The 22,298-nt window shown below is 38.0% G+C and overlaps 1 protein-coding gene across 1 annotated transcript in view; it reads right to left on the bottom strand.

The window, feature by feature from the left end:
• LOC124164947 (putative protein TPRXL) overlaps positions 1-22,298 on the bottom strand; it is a 754,627-nt gene that overhangs the window by 163,016 nt on the left and 569,313 nt on the right. The window contains exon 2 of the mRNA XM_046542185.1: positions 20,856-21,172. Within this exon, the coding sequence (XP_046398141.1) occupies positions 20,856-21,172 (317 nt within the window). The remainder of the gene's footprint in view (positions 1-20,855; positions 21,173-22,298) is intronic.

Raw genomic sequence — 22,298 nt, forward strand, 5'->3', positions numbered from 1 at the left:
GCAACTTAGCTAACCTTAAAATTTAAAAAGTTTCACCCACTGATATCGATCGATTGTGAAAACCAATATCTAAAATATTGGGAGATATCAGATGAATTGTGAGTTAACTCTGTGAATAATGAAGCAGTATACTATCGTAATGTTCGTTACGTCTTTGGTTACCTTCATAAGAGACGATTCCTAAAAATTGGGAGAGAGCTTTCTTTCCTGGCTTATAAGGCAAAATGAAAATATTGAAATTATATTCACCCTCGAGAATAGGTCTAGCACGGTGTAAATATCCTTCTTTTCCCTATCATTGTAGGAGTAAGTTACCTATTGGCACAATCTACCAAACCATTTTTCATCAAATAATTTTCACAAATGCTTAATTTATACTGAGATGATTTTTGCCATAATTTTTGAAGTTGTGGAAAAAACACTGAAATAGTATTATTTTTTTCTTTGAGAAGAGAAAATTTGTGAAACCATCTTTTTCCATCCACGTGAAAACAATGTTGACAACATGAATTGATGGAAATTTAGGAACAACCAAGCAACAAAACGCCAGTGGAGGAAAAACGACTAAGCTGAAATTGCTTTTAAATAATTTCCTTGCTGGAGAAAGGATAAGATAATTGTAAACTTCCAGCGGCGTTCTAGAACCTATTGTATGAAGAAAAATCTTATTTCATTTAAATTTTTATCCACGAAAAGGAACAGTATATCCCCGAGCAGACTCGCAGGTCTTTTGCATGACTTATAAAACTTCGGCGGCTGTTCTTCTCGCTCATTGTACAAAGTTTCGAGGCATAGAAGGCAGAAGTTGAATGCAAGGAAAAGAAAAGTGATTGGTCTCGTAAATGGAACGAACAAGGAAGGGGCCACAAACTTAGTTGCCCTTTATATGGGCAAACTGCTCTGCCGGAGTTTCATCGTTTTTGGGTGCACAAAAAATCGAGAGTATCTCCAACACAAGGAAACCTTATTCTGCAGTGATTTGCTCGCGGAAACTGTTCATCATCAATAGGCTACTATTCGTTCCTCACCATGAAGCCATTCTGTCAGAGGCGTCTGATGCCGCTATTGTGAATTATTTTTGAGGGTACATTTAGAGTTTTCATTATTCCTCTTTTAAGTTTGACAATAATGCTTTGTTGATAAGTTTTTTTTGACACCCTATGTCAGTTTTGATGCTTTTTAAGACTAATGGTATTAAAGGAAAGCTTTTAAGTCTTAGAATCATCTTGATCGGAATTTGTCTAGTCGTACGATTCGCTTCGCTTTTGCTTCTCCAAATTAAATTAAGTTTGTTACATTTCATTAGTTGTCTTTAATTTTTAAAAGTATGGTTTACGCTCAACAACATCATCACTTATGACTTTCATCGTCAATATAAATTTTTATTTTTGCTGTGTTCAGCAGTTCGGCGTTTTTTGTGCTTCGTTTGCAGAACAGATCTGGTAACGAATTTATTATCATCTAAGAAGTCATGCTTTAGGTGGTATCAAACGCATCTTCATAATCAATTTATCGGAAGAATTTATGTGCTCTGTCGAGAGATCACAATAAAGAATTGAATTCAATAGTATCAGAGGGGATGGATTTATTTTACCAAAAGTTAATGGCCTCATATTTTACCCGCTGAATATATTCCGCTCATATTTTTTCCACTTAGGCAGGGATCGTATAGAAACCTGTCTTTTCCTTCATTGGAAGTTGCTTTACACAATATATGAATTTCATTCGGCTGCATTTTTTTCTTCAACTACTTCACTAGAAGTTTGACACTTTGTGTCCATTGAATTGGATTGCAATTTTTTTCTCCACGCCCTCAAAGATATGCAACTTAATTTGTATATGCGGTAAAACACTGGTGTCGTAGCATAACAGTTGTATTGATAAACAATATTTACTCCACATTGAATCTTCGTAAAAAAAATATGGTTATTGAAATTACTTCAGCTTACATTTACTACAGCTTACTATTAAATTCAGCTCCTGTATCACGTTATCTGCGGATATACATTACCAATACATATGACCGAAAAGCCAACGTGATTTTCTTTTAGCTCATGGAAACCGAAAAGGATTTGTAATGGATAACAGCTCCAGAGCTGTCATTGCAGATTTCCTCTTACTCTCAGGCCATTGAACTAAATGGAATTTGCAGGAAATTGCGGAAGCCATGGAACGCCCTTAAAGCAGTGGGTGAGCGAAGCCCGCGCATGTATCAAAGAAATTTAGTTCCGTGCGTCAACACAAAAGAGTTTGGCGCAGCGATGATATCCCGAAGGGAATACGTATATTCATCATTGTGAGCTCTGTTGATCACAAAATAATTGACATTTGAGTCAACGTGATGTTGGAATTTCTGCCATCCTGAAACGTAAGTGTTTTGTCATCGACCGAGATAAGCATTTTATATGTGAATCGGGGTATATATTCATAAATTTATTTTCCCTTTTTTATGTGTCATCAAAACATCAGATATCAAAGAGAAGCAAGGAGTCGGTAATCTCAGAGAATATTGTATGGACAGGATGGATTTAAATTACATAATTCCTCATCAACTACTGTTTCCTAGCATGATTTGTTCTATTCTCTCTAATATTGTATTTGAGTCGATTTCAAATTACCTTATAGTATAATATTCAAGTCTTTCAATGAAGCTAAGAAATATTTTTAACAATTTAACTACTAAAAAGATATTCTAAACCGAAAATATGAAATATTTGCCTCAATATTACGAATGCATTTTAGGAAATTTTTCTAAATTTTTATTTTTCAGTCACACATAAACGCAAAGCTTCATACTTCAAAGTAGGATGTCGAGATAACGGCGTGCATTAAAAAATAAAATTCAACAATAGTTGAATATATAAATTCAGAAAAAATTAAGATCATGTTTATTTAGCTAAAAAATCATGCAGAATTCGTTAATCACACTACTCAAAAAAATTATAATACATCGATGGCAATGACCTCTAGGAATTCTGATTATTAACATGATTTGTTTATGCATTAAAATGATTTTAATTGAAAGGGTTTAAACTATTTCGGCAGATTAAAAGTTATTTCTTCCATTTATCATTACTTACTCTAAGGCAAAATTGCTTTTTGACTACAAAGGCCAACAATGAAAAAACTTTTTTACTGAAAATACCTTATTCTTATGTTTTTAAAGTTGTTGAATCCAAATATGATGGTTTTAAAGTTGTTTCACCCACCATTTATTCACATTTTACAGATAAATTTATGAAATCAAGCAATACATTTAGAACTTAACAGCCTTTTTATAGTTATAATAAAATTGAAAAAGTAGGTCTAATGAACGAAGATAATGGGGATTGCTGTTTGTACTTCACCGTGGAGTTCAGCAAGCAATTCATCGCAGAAAAAGCTACACAAGAAGCTTCAAGGAAAAAAGAGAAAGAAAATGTAGACCAATTCCAGTTGACAAGTGAACCCTGTATTATCACGCTGTAGTAAATACATACAATTTTATGATGTAACACAGTGTTTCATTGATTTCCCTGTATACCGTATAGGGGTATTAGACTAAATATTAAATACATATTGCTTGGAAACTATGGGTGATACGAAAAAAATTAAGGCCAGGTTTGGATTCGGCACATCAACATCTATAAAGATCAGCTATTAAAATGTTCTCAAACAACATTTTTTGTTGGCCTGTGTAATTTATACCGTGGTTGGATGAAGGCGATTGACGGAGAATACCCCGGTTTGGGCCAGGGAGGGAGAGTGCCTTCACGGATAATGGAAGTATGGATTGCCGAAAGGAAAGAATAAATTACGAGCCTCGGGAAGGTTTGACGATGAAGGGGATGTTTTCGGCGTTCCCGAGTGAAATCCGACCACCCAGCTATCCGTTTCATCCCTCCCACATCCAGCATCCTTTCTAAAGGCCCTGTACAGCGGCTCACCCGAGGAGAGAGGCCCTCTCGCTGTGGGCCCCTCTCCCTTGTGGGTGGGAAGGAGAAGAGTTGTCTGAGGCGTGTAGGGGGGAGGCAGCATCGGATTTGGCGCCGGACTGCTCGATACTGGAATTGCTGGGCCGATCGCTGTCTGAGAGTATTTATTTTGCGGTATGGGATGAAAAACGATTTTGAAGCCCTACCGAAAAGAATGGCAACTCTCCCCCAAACCAGAAGCCTTACCTTAGCCTGTCGTTTCAGATTTTAATTATTTTTACGTTACAGTTGCACATATGGTAGCATATGTACACACATAGTTCCTTCAACCAGTAGGCTAGTATGAATAGGTGATGGTAGAGCTCAACGTAAACTTAACCAGCGCCATATGGATAGTACGAATTTAGCCTGTCATTCTAGATTTTAATTATTTTTGCTGTTTTTTAAATTACAACTACCCACTCAGCAGTTCAACCCGTAGGATGGTATGAGTAGGTTAAGGTAAATGTCACCGTAAACTTACGCAGCGTCATGTGAATGGCCCACATTAAGCCTGTAATTTCCGATTTTAACTATACTTGTTATTTGTACGTTACAGTTGCCCATAGGCTGCTTTGAATAAGCAAGTGTAGAGCTCACCATAAACAATCACCGGCATGTGAATGGTATACATTCAGTTTTGGAGGATAGTTCCTTTCCCTGAGCCACGCCGCAATTCGAGAATTGCTTCACTCGCGATGAAACCCAGGACTCATCAATCCATAGTCAAATGCACAATCGACGAGGGAACTACAATTCCCAACCATGGTATTAAAGCACTATTGTATATTTTGAAGGTTACATCCAGCCATATTTTCTTCTATTAAAACTAAATCCTAGGTCAATTTTGCAGGATAACGCCGTGTATGGGTTGCTAGGGGCCCATATGAGATGTTGACCGAGAATGCCGAAGTCGTGAGAGTTTTTGCTGTCTTAGGTTTTAAGTGATATCCAGCGTTCCATTAGGAAGCATAATCGTCCCTTTCCTATTACTTCTATATTAATATACAGCACCCCACCTCTCGAAGTGGCAAAATAACACGTTGGTTGTATGTATGGCGGTTAGTACGTGAATTTAAATATATGTTTACTTCGATTAACGTAACATGTTCATTGCCTAAGAAGTCAGAGTTATTATTATTTTCCGTAGTTGAAAATGCGCACGGAAACACTTATTAATATTCAGGTCAATCGAAAATAGTGTTATATTTAGCACATATATATTGTTTTTTCTACATTTTACTGCTGTATATCTCACTGTTTTTTTATTCTGTTCGCTCGCTTTTTATTTTTTCGCACTATTTTAATGCCACGGACCTTATCGTTATTTTCCTTGCTAAAGCATAAAAGACAATGAAACACGGTGGCCTTACTTGTCAAGAGGACAACAGTACCCGGGTTTTGATGGGTGTTCATCATCATCACTCATAACAATAAAACCAGAAGTGCTCCATCCTAGAAAATGGAACGTGTAGGGGAGGGGGAGGATAATGGAGAGGATGATAGACACGTGGATATTGATTTCAGTGAAGACTCTTTCAAATATAGATGCATGAAACTAGGATTAATTGATGACTTGTCAACCAAGGCCGCTGGAAAGTAATTATAGTTGTGAAGTATGACCATGCGAAAAACATGTGTTAATTAACTGTGATTTCATTGACTGATCTTTTATTGCATCCCGTCCCGTCATTCTGAGATGTATCTAATCAAATGAATACTATGCAAGTATATCCGCTGTCTCCATATCTCTTCATTTTCTTCTCTACCTTTCTTTTAATTACCTCCTAACGTAGGTAATATCATAAATAATGTTTAAATCCCATTATATTTCTATGAAATTTAAACTGGTGCTTTGTTCATTATATTGATACACCTAAAAGTAACATTATTTACTAAATCACCAATAAAACTTGTCGGTCCATTTGGTAAGGTAATACTTTATTTACTGTCGTCCAACATAATTTAGTTTTAGAAGGAGTAAAAGTTACAAAAGCTTCGTGAAAATACGGGTTGTGGTCTTAAGTTATCTCAGAATGATAGGCTATGACTCGGCGAGTCTTGGATACGATTTGTAGTCGGGTAGTCAAAATTATTACCTATTACTAAACCCAGTCTTAATTTTACCCGGGTAATCAACTTGAGCTACAAAATTAGGAGGTAACGTCACTTCTTGCTATGTTTGTAAATATTCCTGCGGGATTCCGCTTGCGGGATAATTCCATTTCGGAAACTGCAAAGTTTTAATTAACGGCCGTAAGTCTGCGAGGAGGGCTGTCAAAGCAAAGGTCTTATCGGGCCAAGGACATGATGTTCCCTCTTGTTATGACAAGTTTGTGCCGTGTATATTGGAATGCATATCCGATTTTAATTCAAAACTCTGTTCTTTTCGCGTCAATTGATTCTTTTCCCTCGGAGATAGGGCCTTTCGTGAGTGGCATGGCTTTCGCTCATCCTTCCCGAACAATCCCTTTTCTCATCTCTAGCGAATCCAATGACGTCCCTTAACAAGGCGCCGGCCGCGGAAGGCCATGCCGGGAGAGGAAGGCCTATTTGTCAAATTGGAAAGGCGATACTTTTGACAGGCAGAATCAATGCGAACCCAATTTCTCACGGAGCAAATGTTTTCCCTGTTTTCACCGTACGCTGCGAGCACAATCTACATTCCTTTCTCTCGCGTACAGCACTATGGTTTTCATCTGTTTTCTCTCTCCCTCTTTTGCCAATTGATATCGTTTCATTTCGCGAGCAGCGTGATGCAACCTTTCCTACATACCTTTTTTTTCCTTCCTCGTCACTCACGCCTTGACGTGTACCGCACGTCATATTAGCCTAACCAACCACCACCACCAACTCCACCTTACCTTACGCTTTTCAGCCCTCGTCTGTTTCCGTCTCATCCCACGCTGCGCGACCTGACGTTTCATTGTTGTCCCGAACGAGTGAGCGTGCAACCCGAGGTACTATCCTACCTTCTCTCCACTCTTCCTTCCCCTCTGCATAAAAGTACTCTTTCCTTTTTTCCTCGCAGGAAAAAAAGTCGTTCAAACTCCTTCCGTCGTACACGGTGGAGCGCAGACATGGAAGCTCCCATATATGCGCCCCGTGGCAGTTCCGAATGGGTTTAGACTGGTTTGAATCGAGGGTTTCGTTGGATAGAGGGTGGAAGGGTAGGGCTATGTGCTCCCGACACTCCTTCTCCCTGACGCTACCTCGCCAATTTTCCCGTATCTTCCCCTACCCACAATACCTCGCTCATCCCAGATTTCCTTCCAATGCCTACCTCCCGCCTGCCGTCGATATTTCAGCGCTGAGTGACGTATCTCCGCTCACACGCGCCGCTATTAAATCTGCTCGCTTCCCCTTCCTTCCGATTCCCTTACAATTCCAATTCGTCATTCCTTCCTGATCTCACTTCTTTTCTCACTCATAATCCTTTTTTTATCCCTCGCACAACACACTGTCGCCCCACTATTTTTTATCCAGGCATTTCCACTCTCTCCTTTAAATTTAAGATTTTTCCTCGACTATTGATTCTTTTTGAACTATTAATTTTGGGAAAAATGGCATGCAATGAGTACTTGATTGCTTTTCTATTGATTAAATGCGAGGTTAAGATGCTTATCCAAAGAAAATTGATGATCAACACTTGTTAAAGTATTAATAAAAATCACATTCAACAAATAATAATCATATATGAGCGGGAGAGAAGCCCATGGTTACAACTGTTTATTTCACAACAGAGTTATGTAAAGTTAATTATTAGAAGAAATTCACAAAAACTTGGTCGCCAAGGGGTACGAGCGAGTCTTTGGAAAATCAAATGCACTAATATTTATTTAACATATATTATTGTTATTATTATTATATATTAATTAAATATTTAATTGATCTCGTTTTTTTTCTTTACCTAATTTCTGTACTTAAATCTGTTCAGAAAAAAATAAATCACTTATACCCCTTGGCTTCTTAATCACTACGTGTAATGGGTCGCTTCGATAACATCGGTAATTTCTATATGTCACTGACAGAAAATATCGAAATACATATTTCCCCAATTAGTTCTTAAACAGTACTACTCTATTAATGTAAATTAGCTCTTTTAATTGCCGAAGAAGTCAGTCGTTATTATTCTCCGTAATCGAAAATGCGCACGGAAACACTAATAAATCTCTTCTCTCAAATAGCATTTTTACGCGAATCTCCACCTATCTAATTTACGATATCTCAATTCTCATTTCTTAAATTCCTCCTATGTTTCATCACTCGTTGCTAAATAAAGAAAACATTTTCTTCATGTCTGTCTATTGTAGCTTGATACAGAGTGATTCTTTGTATGATTAATTGTTGACCATTGGAATTTAGTAAATTTGTTGGGAACCACTTAGATCGTCGACACATTGCTGTGTGCGTATTTGTACGGAAGAATTTAAGAAATCAAGTTAGTAGGGGATTTCCAATTTTTTGTATATTTTTCATCTAGAACGGTGTCGACGTTCTCCATGCCATAGATTTTAGTAATATAAGATGTATATGGAAAATTGTACAGTGTTGCTTCACCTAAATCTCGGTGAATATAAGTGGTGAACTCTTTTTTTAATTTTTTCAAGAATGCATTATAATATAGGTATGCATTCTTTCTTAAGTGGTTCACTTTAATTACTAATGCCATAAAAACAGTTTTAGTCTTCTTACAAGAGAGTTGCTGCTAAGTATTTGACAATTCAATGAGTAAATTTTGGATTACTCATTTTCATTTCAAGAATGTTCTCTGACTTTGGGGTGTTAATTATATTTTTAACTCCAATAGCCTTTATCAAAGCAGATAACAGTAAAGGAGTTCAGTATAAAATGAATGTTTGCATAATGTAACCATATTTTGATAAGTCGGCGGCTGATAAAGCTCTATGCGTATAATTTTGACATAATTGTGAATTTATTATCTATTTATAAAATTTCAACACGGAAAATACCCATTAATCTGTCTATTTATTTATCCTGGTTTGAAATTAGGTCGATTCTTTCCAGGAAGTTACGGTTTTCCTCGTTGTTGTCAAATATTAGTTTCTTTGAAGTAGTATTGGAAAATATGAGAGCGAACGACAGGCGACTATTTGGGATAAAATATATTTTGATTTGGTTGATAGAACTTTCGGAAAAGTTATAATATTTTAGGCGTATATTATATAGGCGTATATATTATAAGCGTATAGTTTGCGTAAGCATAAATTTTGCTAGTAACTCTTGAAAATATTTATAGTTTACTAATTTTAATTAGCGGAGTATTCCTTAAAATATAGAATTTAATCAGTCAGGGGTGGCATCAAAAGATATTTTATACCTATTATACGTTCCTTTTTTCGTAGAGGAAATATTACTAATCATTAAACGATTGAGTAATGGAAAATATCCATATTTGTGTCTAGTAGATGGCATATTCATTTAATGTAGTGCATGGATTGCCCATTGTATGTATATGCTGGAAAGACTCCAAAAAGGAGTAATCAGTACGATAAAAGACATCTCCACTACTTGGCAAATCCATCTCGACGACGCGCTACGAGTCCGCATATTCCTGGAAAAACACGAAGTCTAAACGCTGTTTCAACCCCCAATTCTATATATTGGGCCTATATAGTCCAGAAGTTGCCCCTCCAAATTCCATTCTGTTACCTTGGATGAAGACAGCCCTGAAATGAACCCATTTTCTGCTCATAGAGGAGATAAAATCAGTCGTGCTTAGAACCTTGCCAGATATTCCCAAAGAACCCTTCCTGGGCATGTACCCGATCATGGAAGAATCGTTGGAAAAATAAAATATGATGAGTCCCACAGGGAGTACTTTGAAGAATTTAAAATGTTTGTACAAATCAATTTTAAAAAATAATTGCATTACTTTTGGATCACGCTCCGTAAATTAAGTTACATGCGATTTGAGGGATTGCCGTTAAAGTGAAGAATAGCCCTTTTCATTTAATTCCACGAATGTGTTGGTCTACATCTCGCTTTGATAAAACACCTAAGCAAAGTATACTAGCTGTGTGCGTATTTTATATTTCCCTCGGCCAAGCAATTGCTCTCTGAACCCCCACCTTGCCGTATTTGATAGCTCTCGAACATGGTCTGGAGTAAGACGTGTTTGCGATGAAATGGAGCTGACGAGTGGCAGAAGCTGTTTTTTCCCACCCCGGACTCTTAGACGACTTCGCCGGAGAGAACGCAGTGAATGAAGGGAACGCCGGCTTACTCTCTCCGCCATCTCGTCCTGAAATTTGACGGCGAGAGTGTGAATAAAAAAAACGCCTCACGGTGAATCCCATGCTCCTCTCGCAAGACGGGAAAGTCATTTCAGCCACTGCGGCAAATAATGAGAATCCTCGTTGTTATGCAACCACGCCAAGTCTATTGTGCTGCAAGTTGCGTTAAGAATGGCAGCAAGGCGCGCGACGCCTTTCGTCTTTTTTTTTATTCTGCTACATATTCTATCGTCAGTTTACTTACATGGCGGTACGTGACGTAATGATTGCTCATGACTCTAAAGCGCAGTACTAGATTTGAAGGTTATTCTCTGCTCGAGCACTCATGAATTAGCAGATGTAGCAGTCTTTGGAACTGTGCTGGCATTCGGGACATGGTTAAGTATTGCTTTTGAAAAATAAGCTCACTTTTTTAGGTAATTCACTATTGCATTACAATAATGAAGTACCTTATAGAGCCGTACATTAGGCAAGGCCACCGAAAATGGGCTCTATTCAGGAATTATGGCAACCTTGAATACAAATGTAACTCTCTGTGCGTACACTGTATTGAGATGTGGTGAAGTGGATTATATTCTCATAGACATTAATACTGCTAAATAATGTGTTGAGGGTGAAAGAAAAAGACACACAAGTCTCGTAGGATACATTTTTGCGAAAGCGAAAGTTATCTTTAATAGCGGATATATCTGTTTGATATTATTCCCTTTTATTTATCAATCAAAATTTTTTCACATGGCAACATTTCATTACATGCACAATAACCAAATATCTTACCAGTATTAAGGATGTAGCCATCATATAGGTTTTTAGTAATATTTTATTGCAGTTTAATCTGTAGTTCAATTAGCCTCTTTTTTCATTTTTATTGCTATAATTACACTTTAAATTGGAAGTCTTGCTGTATGTGCACCATTTAAAAAAAATGAAATTAAAATAACACAAAAGATATCATCTAAAAATGAATTATTATAATTCATGCCAATTAAGGTTAATATGCCATTTGAAACTAATATTATGTTAAAATTTCAATTGTAATCCGTCTCTCCTCGTACTTAATGAACCGTGGATGGAGTAATGGGAAATGTATCTCTCAGTTACGGCTACATCAGCTGGAATTCCCTCGAATCTACACGGATAGGAGAAGAAGTGTCGTGTATTCTTTTGGCTCTGATGAAAAGGTGGCATTTCAAGCTCTTGACGTTGCTCAGTGGAAGTCTATGTGTCTTACATGCACGATCCACGTCTCATCTCATCATCGGCATGTTGTATTTTTTATCTTTCATTTCGGTGAGAAGCGACCAAATTGGATGGCGCCATCGCAGTCTCGCTTGCAAGCACCGTGCTTTGATCTTCTGCCATTCTTTATGGGAAAGAGGAGATGGCAGAGACATCTGGCGGTGATAAACGGTATCCTCGGGTCCGTTCTCCTCCTATCTCATCCTAGTTGCCATCTTCCTTCGTATTCTAATCCTTCAGCGATTTGCGTTCTTGCCATAGCAAAATGTCTGAAAGAATCTAACAAGGAAAAATTAAACTAGTATTAATCATTCGTTCTATTAGCATCTGTGAAATAACTAAGGAGCACGAAATTAGCCATTTTCTCCTCGCTTTTTTTAAAACTCGCGTGTTAGCTTCCCTTAAGAGAATGACGCCAGTATCTCCTCGATGAACGCGTGAAATTTCTTAGCCATCTTTTATCCGGCCTTCTTGGAAGGCTCGTTTTCATTATTAATTTGATCTTCTCATTTTAAAGTTTCTGAAAATTTCTATAGAGTTTAATCTGAAGAGGCTTGAAGAAAATATTAGTTCAGGTAAAGTTAATGAAATTGCGATCACCGTTCAATAGATAAGCATTTCATATCTTTGATAATAACTTATTATATGCCGGTACAGAGATAAATTTACGGATATTAAAATTATAGTGGTAGGTTTTCAAAGTTACAATCAATATTATTTTTACCGAAAAAAATAGAACATTGGTTCTGGGTGATTTAATACTTAGTGCTATAATAATTTGGGTCATTTGATTAGAGATCACCAGTATTACACTCTTAATTTGAGTGTCAATATTTATTAAAGTTTATAGGGATTTATATCCATTAAAAGCGTTGATTCCATGTTGTAAACTACATAATTGGCGGATAACACATTTTATGGGAGGAAAACATATACATACGGATAATTCATTGATCGATAAATTGATTGTCAGACATTCTAGATCAATAATCGGTTTATAAAGGCTCATAATATTCATCGCTAAAATTCATTGTTATTGAAAAGTTAATCCAGGGGTCAAAGGTATCTGAACGCTGATCCTCATTGAATCATTAGCGTCGAATATTAACCCTCTTGTTTACTGCGTAGTACTAAATTCAATTTATCGGGGCTTTTATTTGTTAGCGCCGTTGTCTGCATAGACGAAGAGTACATTAGGTTTTCCTATCCGGCTGTGGTAGCTAACATTAAAAATTCAAATTTTCGTTCCAAGTAGAAGGCATGAGTTTTATTTTACTGCGGCTAAATTGAAGTAGAAGGGGAAGAATAAGTTTATTTCTCTCTTTTTTTATTTCTTTTCACCACTAATGATGTTGGAATAATGAAAAGTTTTTTTTCGTCAAGAGCAAATATCTTATTTTTTTATACTGTGATCAAACAAATTTCCCTGAAAGCACTGGATTTTAGTTGTTTCGGAACATTGAAATATTTTAAACGGGCAAAGAGCTATGTTTGAATTTCTATCTATATTTAGCTCATGTGTGAACACATTTTTGAACTGAATAACCTCTGCCAACCGCTGGGAATGTATACCCCCACAATGGGATGCCAACGTTTCCATAACCTTGCCGGCTCTATTCCATTGTATACTTCGAATTTAGTTGGTTGGCTGGCGTGTGAGATCTGGAGAATAAATCCACGCCGTGATGGGCACCCTACCGCCCTTGCTTTACATCCGAATCCCTCTCCACTCAACCTCACCACAGCTCTTCTCTGGCGCGTCATTCGACAAGAATTTTCCGCGTTGGCTGCCGTATTCTTCTTCCAAGGCCATGAACTTGCTTCTTCCTACGATCCCTCCTTTTTAAAATGTTTTTTTTTTCATGCATAAGGGTCATGAGGGTGTGTTATTTAATATCACTGATGCTGGAAATCGGTTTGTGAGGAAAATATGTGGAGGAATCTAAATTTATGTTTGTAAATTTTATTTACGAAGCATTCTAGAAGAGTTTTTTGAGTAAAACAATGCAGCAGCCATCATGAAAGATATACGGGCAAGAAAACCCATATACTTTCTGTTGAATTCATGCCAAACCCCAGAATATGGCTTTTTACTCGTACATTCATTTGACCAAATAATTTTTGCATTGCACATTGTATTTTTTCTCGGAGATGAAATGGTGAATAATAAGGGAATATTACTTTGCATTTTCGTTCAATTCTACCTTTTTATTATGTCAGTACGAACTGGTGAGGATATGTGAAGGTGCTTACCTTTTTTATACGGAAATGTTGGGCGAATTGGATTGGTGAGGAGTAAGTGTAGCAAAGACTGTGCCTCAATTTATTTGATAGATTCATATTTTCCAGGTATTTATTAATTTCTAGTTCAATATACGTGTAAATAGGGGATCGGATTGGTGTGATGGCTAGAGTGGCTTCCCACTCCACGAGTTCGGCTGTGCTCGAGATTTTTAGAGATTGTCCCTGTGGCGTAGCCAGGGGGGATTTAGGGGGTTCAGAAATATAAAAACACAATTATTTTCCTTCATAAAAGAAAAAATATTGAAAAATCATGAATTACAAAATATTTCTTCAACGAATTAAGTTTATTGATTATGAAAAGTGTTAAAATTAGTCTAAGCTCTCTACTTAGTACCCTGTTTTTCAAAAATCCCCCCCCTCGTTTGGAGTGATTTTTGGACGGTATTTCAAGTACAACATTCTGTCCGTTGGATGGGACGTTAAGCCGAGGTCCCGTTGGCGGTTTTCGCTAAGAGTACTCTGAAACGAACCCCAGGTTTCCCTTCCTTCAATTCCCATCCTCCATTGCACCTGTTGTCCGTCGGTCACCTACTTTAAATATAGTATAATACGAACTCGTCATTAATAGATATGAGTCATAATACTCTATTGAGATCTATTGAGATTTCGTCGCCTTTGTATTGATATTATCCGTATCTCGAGGCGGAGTATCTGTACATCCTTCTACAAAATCTATTCCCATAAGGCTAGTTTTTAAATTTTCTATAGGCGCTGTGGATTTTCAACAACCTCTTCTCTTTCTCACGCTCCACACCTCACCCAATCAACTGAGAGCTCATATCGTAACCTTCCACAGTGCGTAACTTGAGTGTACCTCTCGCGTCCTCGCGAAATGGCGACCCCAGTCATATTCCAGCAAGCATCCTTAATCCTCCCTTATTTGCCAAGCCCTCATTCCCTCCTGTATTTCATCATTTATTTTTCCTTGCCTCCACCCGTATTTCCCGCGCCCCTGCCTTTCTTCCACGCCTGCCAAAACAGATTGTCTGCCCGAGACTTTTCCTGAGACCTTGTATTTGCAGAATCTCTTTCGGGAATCTTTATATATTCCCTTCTTCCTTCTCCCTCCCGCTAAATGGATCCTGCAGGCCGTAATAATGATGATAAAAATAATATGACAGCAAGCAAGAGTCCTTCCTCCCTTCTGTTGCCTTTCAGCATTTTCTTGCGCCGCGTCGTCCTTCCTGAGATGAAAAGCTGCTCCACTCTTACTAGTCATTTCATATCGATTATTCTGTTTTACGAATCTCCGTGAAGAGACGGTGAGAAAGGTAAATGCATATATTGCCTCAAGAAAACCTTAAAACCTTCTGTCGACTTCATATCAAAGCCTAGAATGTGTATTTGTTTTACATTTTTAGTGACCAAATAATTGTTATATTGCATTGTGTATTTTTTCTTGTCGGCCTCGGTGGCGGTGGGGAAAAGTCCTCGCCTACCATACCGAAGGTCGCGGGTTCGAGTCCCGCCTGGATAGGTTGCCCCTTCCATGACATGGGCGTGTGTAGTCGTCTGTTGGAGATTGTTTAAACTCCCGATGTAGAGCCACATTATGCTGTTTTCGCGGGTAATTGAGATAAATAAATAAATAAATAAATAAAATGTTGAGTAAAAAGGGAATTTCGCTATGTATTGCAGCTAATTCTGCCTTTTTATTATGCCAATACAGACTGATGAGAATATATAAAGGTGCTTATTTCTCTCTTATACAGAAATATTGGGCGAATTGGATTGGTGAGGAATAAGTGGAGCATAGACTGTGCCAGAATTTATTTGATCAAATCATACTTTCCATATATTATATATTTTCTAGTTCAATATACGAGTTAACAGGGGATAGGGTTGGTGTGGGGGCTAGAGCAGCCTTCCACTCTACGAGCTCGCGTTCAAATCGTGGCAGTGTTCTATATTTTCAGAGATTGCTTCAAGAAATATATGTATAAATACAGTAGTATAAAATAAATAATTATATTGGTTGAAGCAATATATGTATTTATCTGCCGGATTGGCTGAGCCAGTATTTCGTGTTTACCTTTCTTGGTTTCGTTATTCCTGTAGCTCATTGAAATAAACAAGAACTCACTCCGCTCTATCTTGAATGCAGATGTGATCCGCAGTTAGAGTGCTGAATTCAAGAGGGCCTTCACTGTTAAAAGCAATATCCATTCAATGAAATTAATAAAAATACTCCTGAAGTAAAGTACTTTATACTCTTTACCCCTTACGTATATTTTCTCTCAATTTATATTATATGAAAAATTAAAAAAAAAATTAAACCGTCATATGAGAAACGTCAGCTCTTAACTTTCTTTTTTTTTAATCAAGTATAATTTTTTCTGACCTCTAATTGTTCTACACATACCCCTTACACAAATATGTATCGATAATAACTCCGTATTCTCAGTACCTTGCCGTATTACTTCTTTAATTGTGCCCCTATGAATGATAAATAAAGAATGATTACCTCGGTATCAATGGGATTTAACAAATTTTAATGCTCTGACAGATCCCCTATTCATTTACTTATTTAACGTCTTTCTGCCACGTGTACCCCGAAGAAGGAATTTGTCTACGAAAAAATCCATTGAATCAGACAAGTTCAAACCGACTATTGGGAAATCATGGTTCAACTCTCTCTCAGCTATGTATTACTGACCATTGTTTTTTTCGTTATGCAAAATGAAAACAATCTGCATAGTTGCCTCTGAAATCTTATTTAATGAAAATGTAAGCAATTTGAACGCTGGGGAAGTGGGTTTCATTCTGCTCGTAGTTATTCCAATTGGTTTTCATTCTGAACGGTTGATTCTGATTTGTTTGCGACGCGATCGTAACTTTTAGTCTGTGAAAAGTTTCATTCCGATAACAATATTAGCACTCAAGGTGAGTCGCCAAGCAAAAAGGTTTCAAATACAACAAACTGCGATCGCAATAGAAACCAATGGGAATCAACAGCTCTGGATAAAATCCGATCAGGCATATTCCGAAAATTCTTTAGCATCTCATACCCTCAAAACCCATTGCCGACATTGCTTGGCTTTACAGTACATTATGAATCCACAATTTTACATTTGGTGCAGGTACTACACAACTGCGACTATCCTAAAGTCTTAACTTTTGAGTATACGACAGAGTACACTGTATATTTTTCTTCGTAATGATTAGCAAATATATTCTACTTCGCTCAAACGGACTTTTTCGTTAATTTACATTGAGGTTATTATTTGTAAATTGCCGTCTTTTTGTGTGATCTCGCGAGGTGGTAGGAGATAAGAGAAGGGTGGATTGATGAAGGATAGGAGATCTGTAGCGGGCTAAGGGACCCTACACGCACAAAAGGGACTTAGCTCTTTGCGCATTCGCTCCCTATTCCACCCAAGGACTGATGAACTAAGGACGAGAGCAAAGATGAGGAGAAGAGAGGGGAGTGGAAGGAGCTAGCGGATCCGGGGCTGGATTAGTTTCTCAGGAGCGTACGCAAGGAGGAGAGGAGGATGGAAGTAAATTGGGTAGTGGGGTCTGAATGGAGGGCAAGGAGACAAAAGGGTTGAAAAGGAACAGAGGGTCATGGCCATTGTGAATCGCGATTAATTCTTCGGTTTGCTGCCTTCAGAATTCCTTTAACGATGCCGCAAGTAGACTAATCTATCCTGATTACACCATCTTTGTTGAGATGCCTTTTTGTTTTGATGGTGATTATTGTCACCGTGAATGGTTAGAGTTGCCGAGCTTTTAACAGGATTATGGAGGTAGCCAGGGGATGGGATAATTGACTGTTCTTCCGTGCCTTCCGCAGGAGACCCTTTAAGCGCGGCTGACGGCGACGATCCGAGTCTGACGAAGGGGTTCGGTCGAGGGATTCAGTCGAGATGAATTCGCGGTGGGGAGGCTGATATTCGCGTAATGGTGTTCCCCTTCGGAGACCGCGACTACGAAGAGGAGAGGTCCCTGAAGCATCGCGCCATTGAGAAGTCGTCGTACCCCTTTCAGGGGGTCGGGCAGGCTTGGATAAAGATTTCATTCAGACTCCACCGCACCAGTGTGGTCCTACTAAAGCCGTGGGAGGAAAATTATTCACGGCAATGAGGTATTCCGGAGTCCATTAGAGTCGAACCAAGAGGCGTGATTGCTTATCCGTTTAGATTTACGGTTAAGGGTGAGAGAATTCCTCGGAAACTGTTAACTTCCTATATTAACTCCATGGCTGACGAGATTACCAGAGGATATTTCAGGGCAAATGAAAAACGCTAATCAGTCGAAAAATTCCACACAACGATTACCTCGGTTGATTTGAATGATTTCACCCTTTTTGGCAGTTCTACAATTTGTTGCTGTACCCATCACCAATTTGGGTTGTCCCTTATTCTGAACTTTGTAAGTGCATGCAGGCGCAATAAGAATCAATCGAAGTCATTGAAACATGTTGCAGCCGGTAGAAAATTATTGGTATTTACCTCCTGGTTATATTATTATTGGTTATATAAATTATACGTACCATACATAGAAATATATTAAGAGCGAGCAAATGCTAATAGAAAAAAAAGTTCTCTAATTTCATGCCCTCGGGATTTTTAATGACTGTAACTCTAAGCCTTATTCATCTCCAAAAAAATACCGATATCAGTTAAAGCGTTCACACTTATTTTGTAAAATTTTTGTTCCGTGGGCGACAGTTTTGCATCGTTTTCTTTTCAGATAAATTAATGAAGCCATGAAATCCAGTCCATCAGCAGTATCATCCCACGGAAATTATATCTTTTGTAGGCTTAGCGCGTATCATGCAGAAAAAGAGAATTTAAGTATTCTGAGATGGTGCTTAGTTAAAGGAGAAAGATTTTGATTCATACTTGGAAAATATTCAACCGACAGTAATCCTTCAGATATTATTGTGAAAGCGATAGCTTAATTAATCTGGGATCTCTTCTTTTGTAGTGGACGATGAGACAAATTCTAACCGTTATTAGGATGGTCAATGCTATATAGTTACTTTATTTTCCAAAAAAAGCGAGAGAAAATTCTATAAATTTATAGTTAAATTCAACTACTAATCCCATGTGTATTTATACAACACATGTAAAAGAAAATGCTTGAGTATAATATTGAGGGTGTTTTTATCCCATAGAAAATGAGTTATAATTGAAAAGTATTTTCACTTAATCTTAGCAGACCTTACTTTCCAACTCATGTTTACACTATAAACTCCGTATTTTAATGAATTGCGATGATTACGGTTAATGTTTCTATTCTTTATATCCACAGAGCCCATATTAAAATGTGTTGTTAATTTCCAGTTTCTGCCTAGCATCAGCTAATCTGTGACATAAATAAGTGTTTGAATTTCTAAGAGCTACATATGTCAACGCCATTCTATAAGTGCGGAGACGGTTTGCTTATTTTGTTGTAATATGGATTGTCTTTTATCGATAAACCATAATGCTTATCACGGCGTTTCAATATTGACATATTTTGCCGTATGCGAATTATCGATTGGCCGAAAATTGCAATGGTTGTCCGGGAATAACAGGGGTTGATGTCAAGCTAGGGCAACAACGAAGAGAGGAAAGGGGTCATTTTTCGTCGAATATGCGGTCGTTATACCCTCCGAAGGAATTGAGGGCCCTAAGTGGGAGCAGTTGCTAGGATATCCTTTGAATAGCGTGGCCTTCTCCTTAAACTTAAGGGGAGAGGTTATCCTCTTCGGGAGTCGGGCTTGCGCTTGAAAAGCGATGCAGAGATAAGACAGGCACAGCGTCCTCTCCGGCCTCCCTTCGCTTCCTTGAGATCGGCTGCACGCCCATCCTTCTGCCCGACGGCTTTCTTTTTTTTTCGGTGGAAGAGCAAAATTGTGGAGAAGGGCGCTCCACTTCCTTTTATTCTGCCGTCCAAAAGAAAAATGATAAAGGAAGAGTATAGTGGATCAAATCTGTGGAGTGTGGCTCTTTATCGAGTTGAATCTGTTAAAGAAGGTCTTTGAGAGAATCCGAGCGATGCCAGCGTGATGTGGCAGTGATGAGGTAACATGTATCCCAAGAGCTTCTTAGGTTAACTTTTATTTTCCTCTTCTTTTCATTCATGACCACAAAATTTGCAACCTTGTGCGTTCCCATAACAGGGTAGTTTAAAATTTGCCATGGATGGTATTTTCGGCTTTATAAATCGTTTTTGCGGTTCGACGAACTCATTTTATGAATAGCTAGCATTCACTCTGCATCAACGAAAAGTTTGTGGTTATATATCTTCGGTCTGATATTGAATTGATATTTAAAATCACAGCGTTGCTATCGTACCTACTTTTACTTTAATGTATAAGGGCAAATGTACTTCATTGACAAGTGCAGTCACGTGTGTGAGCATCACCCAAAAGACTTAAATATACTAAGTTGCGTGGACGGCTGTTAATGGCTTAAATTTCATAGAAATATATTGTAATCCAAGTTTTCATACGAGAATCATTAAAAACTAGTTCGCATTAGCGGCTGTGAAAGTAATGCGGCTAAAGCTTCAAAGAAAGACCTGTTTTATTATACATATATTTTTTAATGAAAAGTATTGCAATTGAAAAAGTTAATGGAAAACTAGGTAAGCGCTTCCTAAAAGGCAACCATAACTTTTTATCTCTCGGATATGCGCGAAAGGCTATTACCACTTACATGATGATGAGAAAAAGCTATTGCCAGCAAGTGATCTATTTCCTCACCCAGGAAGTAATTCAAAGAATGATTACAAATTCAAACAACGTATATGAAAATTTTGTTTACCAAACACAATTTCTTGGGTACGAAACAACCAACTAGTCTTACGTAATCCTAGTAGGTAGGTATTGTAAGAATGCCTTTATGCCGCGCTCCGGGGCTGAATTTTGCGTGTCATGAATAATTATTTTAAGGCCTTGCTGTAAATATGGTAATAGTCCAGCAGGCATACATATTTGCGAATTCAAAAGCGGGCAAAGCAAAGAAGAATGATTGATGCTGCTGGAGCTACACCAATATTGGCCTTTGTTGAAGAAAATACTATTACTTCGAGGTACGAGGGACAGCATTCTTCATACTATTTGTTGTGCCTAATTTTTTTTAAACTGAAAATGGCTTGTCGTACTCACCACTCCATTTCCAAACTTGCGCACGACGCACGGCAGCGTGGCGGAGCTTGCCGTCTGTGCCGTGACCACCGTCGAGTTCTGCGTGCCGAAGATGGCTGCGGCTGCGGGCTGTGTCGTGGTAGGTGGCGCGGAGGCGGCGCTGCCCCCGGGGGCGGCGGAGGACGAGGGTGGCGGGAGGGCGCCCACCTTCTTGGGCGACTCGTCTTCGTCATCACTGCTGCCCAACTGGTTGCTCGCGGGGCCCTTACCGTGGCCCGAGTGAATGTTGCGCTCCTCACGGCGAAGAACCACTGGCCCTCCGCTGCCTGCGCCATCTCCTGCAATCATAGGAGAGGATCATGCAGAAATTTAAGGGGGTGAAAGGCGGTGAAATTTGCTTAAAATAAATAAAAATTAATCAAAAAATGTTTTCATCATCATTAAGATGCATAAATCAAAGAATTAGTATAATACAGGTCTTTACTCAATTATCCCATCGGCTAATTTTCTAACACCTTTGTAATTCTTCTGGTTTACATTCTTCATCACCTGCTATATGAATCTCAGTCGTATCCCATATCTACTGGTCTTTCCTTCCACCTGTCCTCCGAAGATAATTTTCATCATTCCATCGTGCCTCATTATAAAATTGACCCATCTTCTACCCAAGGTTTTAAAACGATCTCTCCTCTCTCCTACTCTTCATTGAACTTCCGCATCACACGATATTTCGACCTTTTTCTTTGTTCTTCTCTTTATGGCTTCATTTATAAAGCTACCAATTTTTATTCCTCAGATGCTTGAGAATGCTTTTTTAGATACTCTTACCCATAATGATGGAATCAATAACTTTAGTATTTGGTAAAACACTTTAAAATCAGCAATTTCTTAGAACTTATTATTCAATGCCCTTTTTTCTTTAAACTCTGGGAATTATTATAAGTAATCCAAATATGGAATCATTAAACTCTGGAAATTATTCCACATTTATGTCACTTATAATAATAACCAGAGTGTTAATTAAGTGCATAAGTGACAGGTAGTCGGTAGGATGAATGATATAAAGGGAAGCATTTAGCGTAGTAATTTGATTCCAAGTGCTCATTTCAGCTCCATGGAGTTGCATTTTATCATATTGAATTCGAAAAGCAACATCGATTGTTTTGGGATTGTTTATTGTTTTTTTGGATTTATTTTTAAGGATAGATATTTAGCTATGACTTCCAGTGATTGCCATAGATTCGTTGAACTTCATTCAATTAGAATAAATTCAGTCGATTCAGTCGCGATAAAGTGGAATTCCGACATATTAAAACTAAAACTAATGACACTTATCCGTACTTTTTAACGCATCTTTTGCATTTAAGTAATAGCGGAAAATTATCACTATATTTTATATTTATCAATTCAATAATTTCTCTATAAATTTCTCTTCGCTCTTTTGATCTGGTGTGATTTTATTTA

This window comes from Ischnura elegans, chromosome 9, assembly GCF_921293095.1.
Source record: "Ischnura elegans chromosome 9, ioIscEleg1.1, whole genome shotgun sequence".
Taxonomy (NCBI): domain Eukaryota; kingdom Metazoa; phylum Arthropoda; class Insecta; order Odonata; family Coenagrionidae; genus Ischnura; species Ischnura elegans.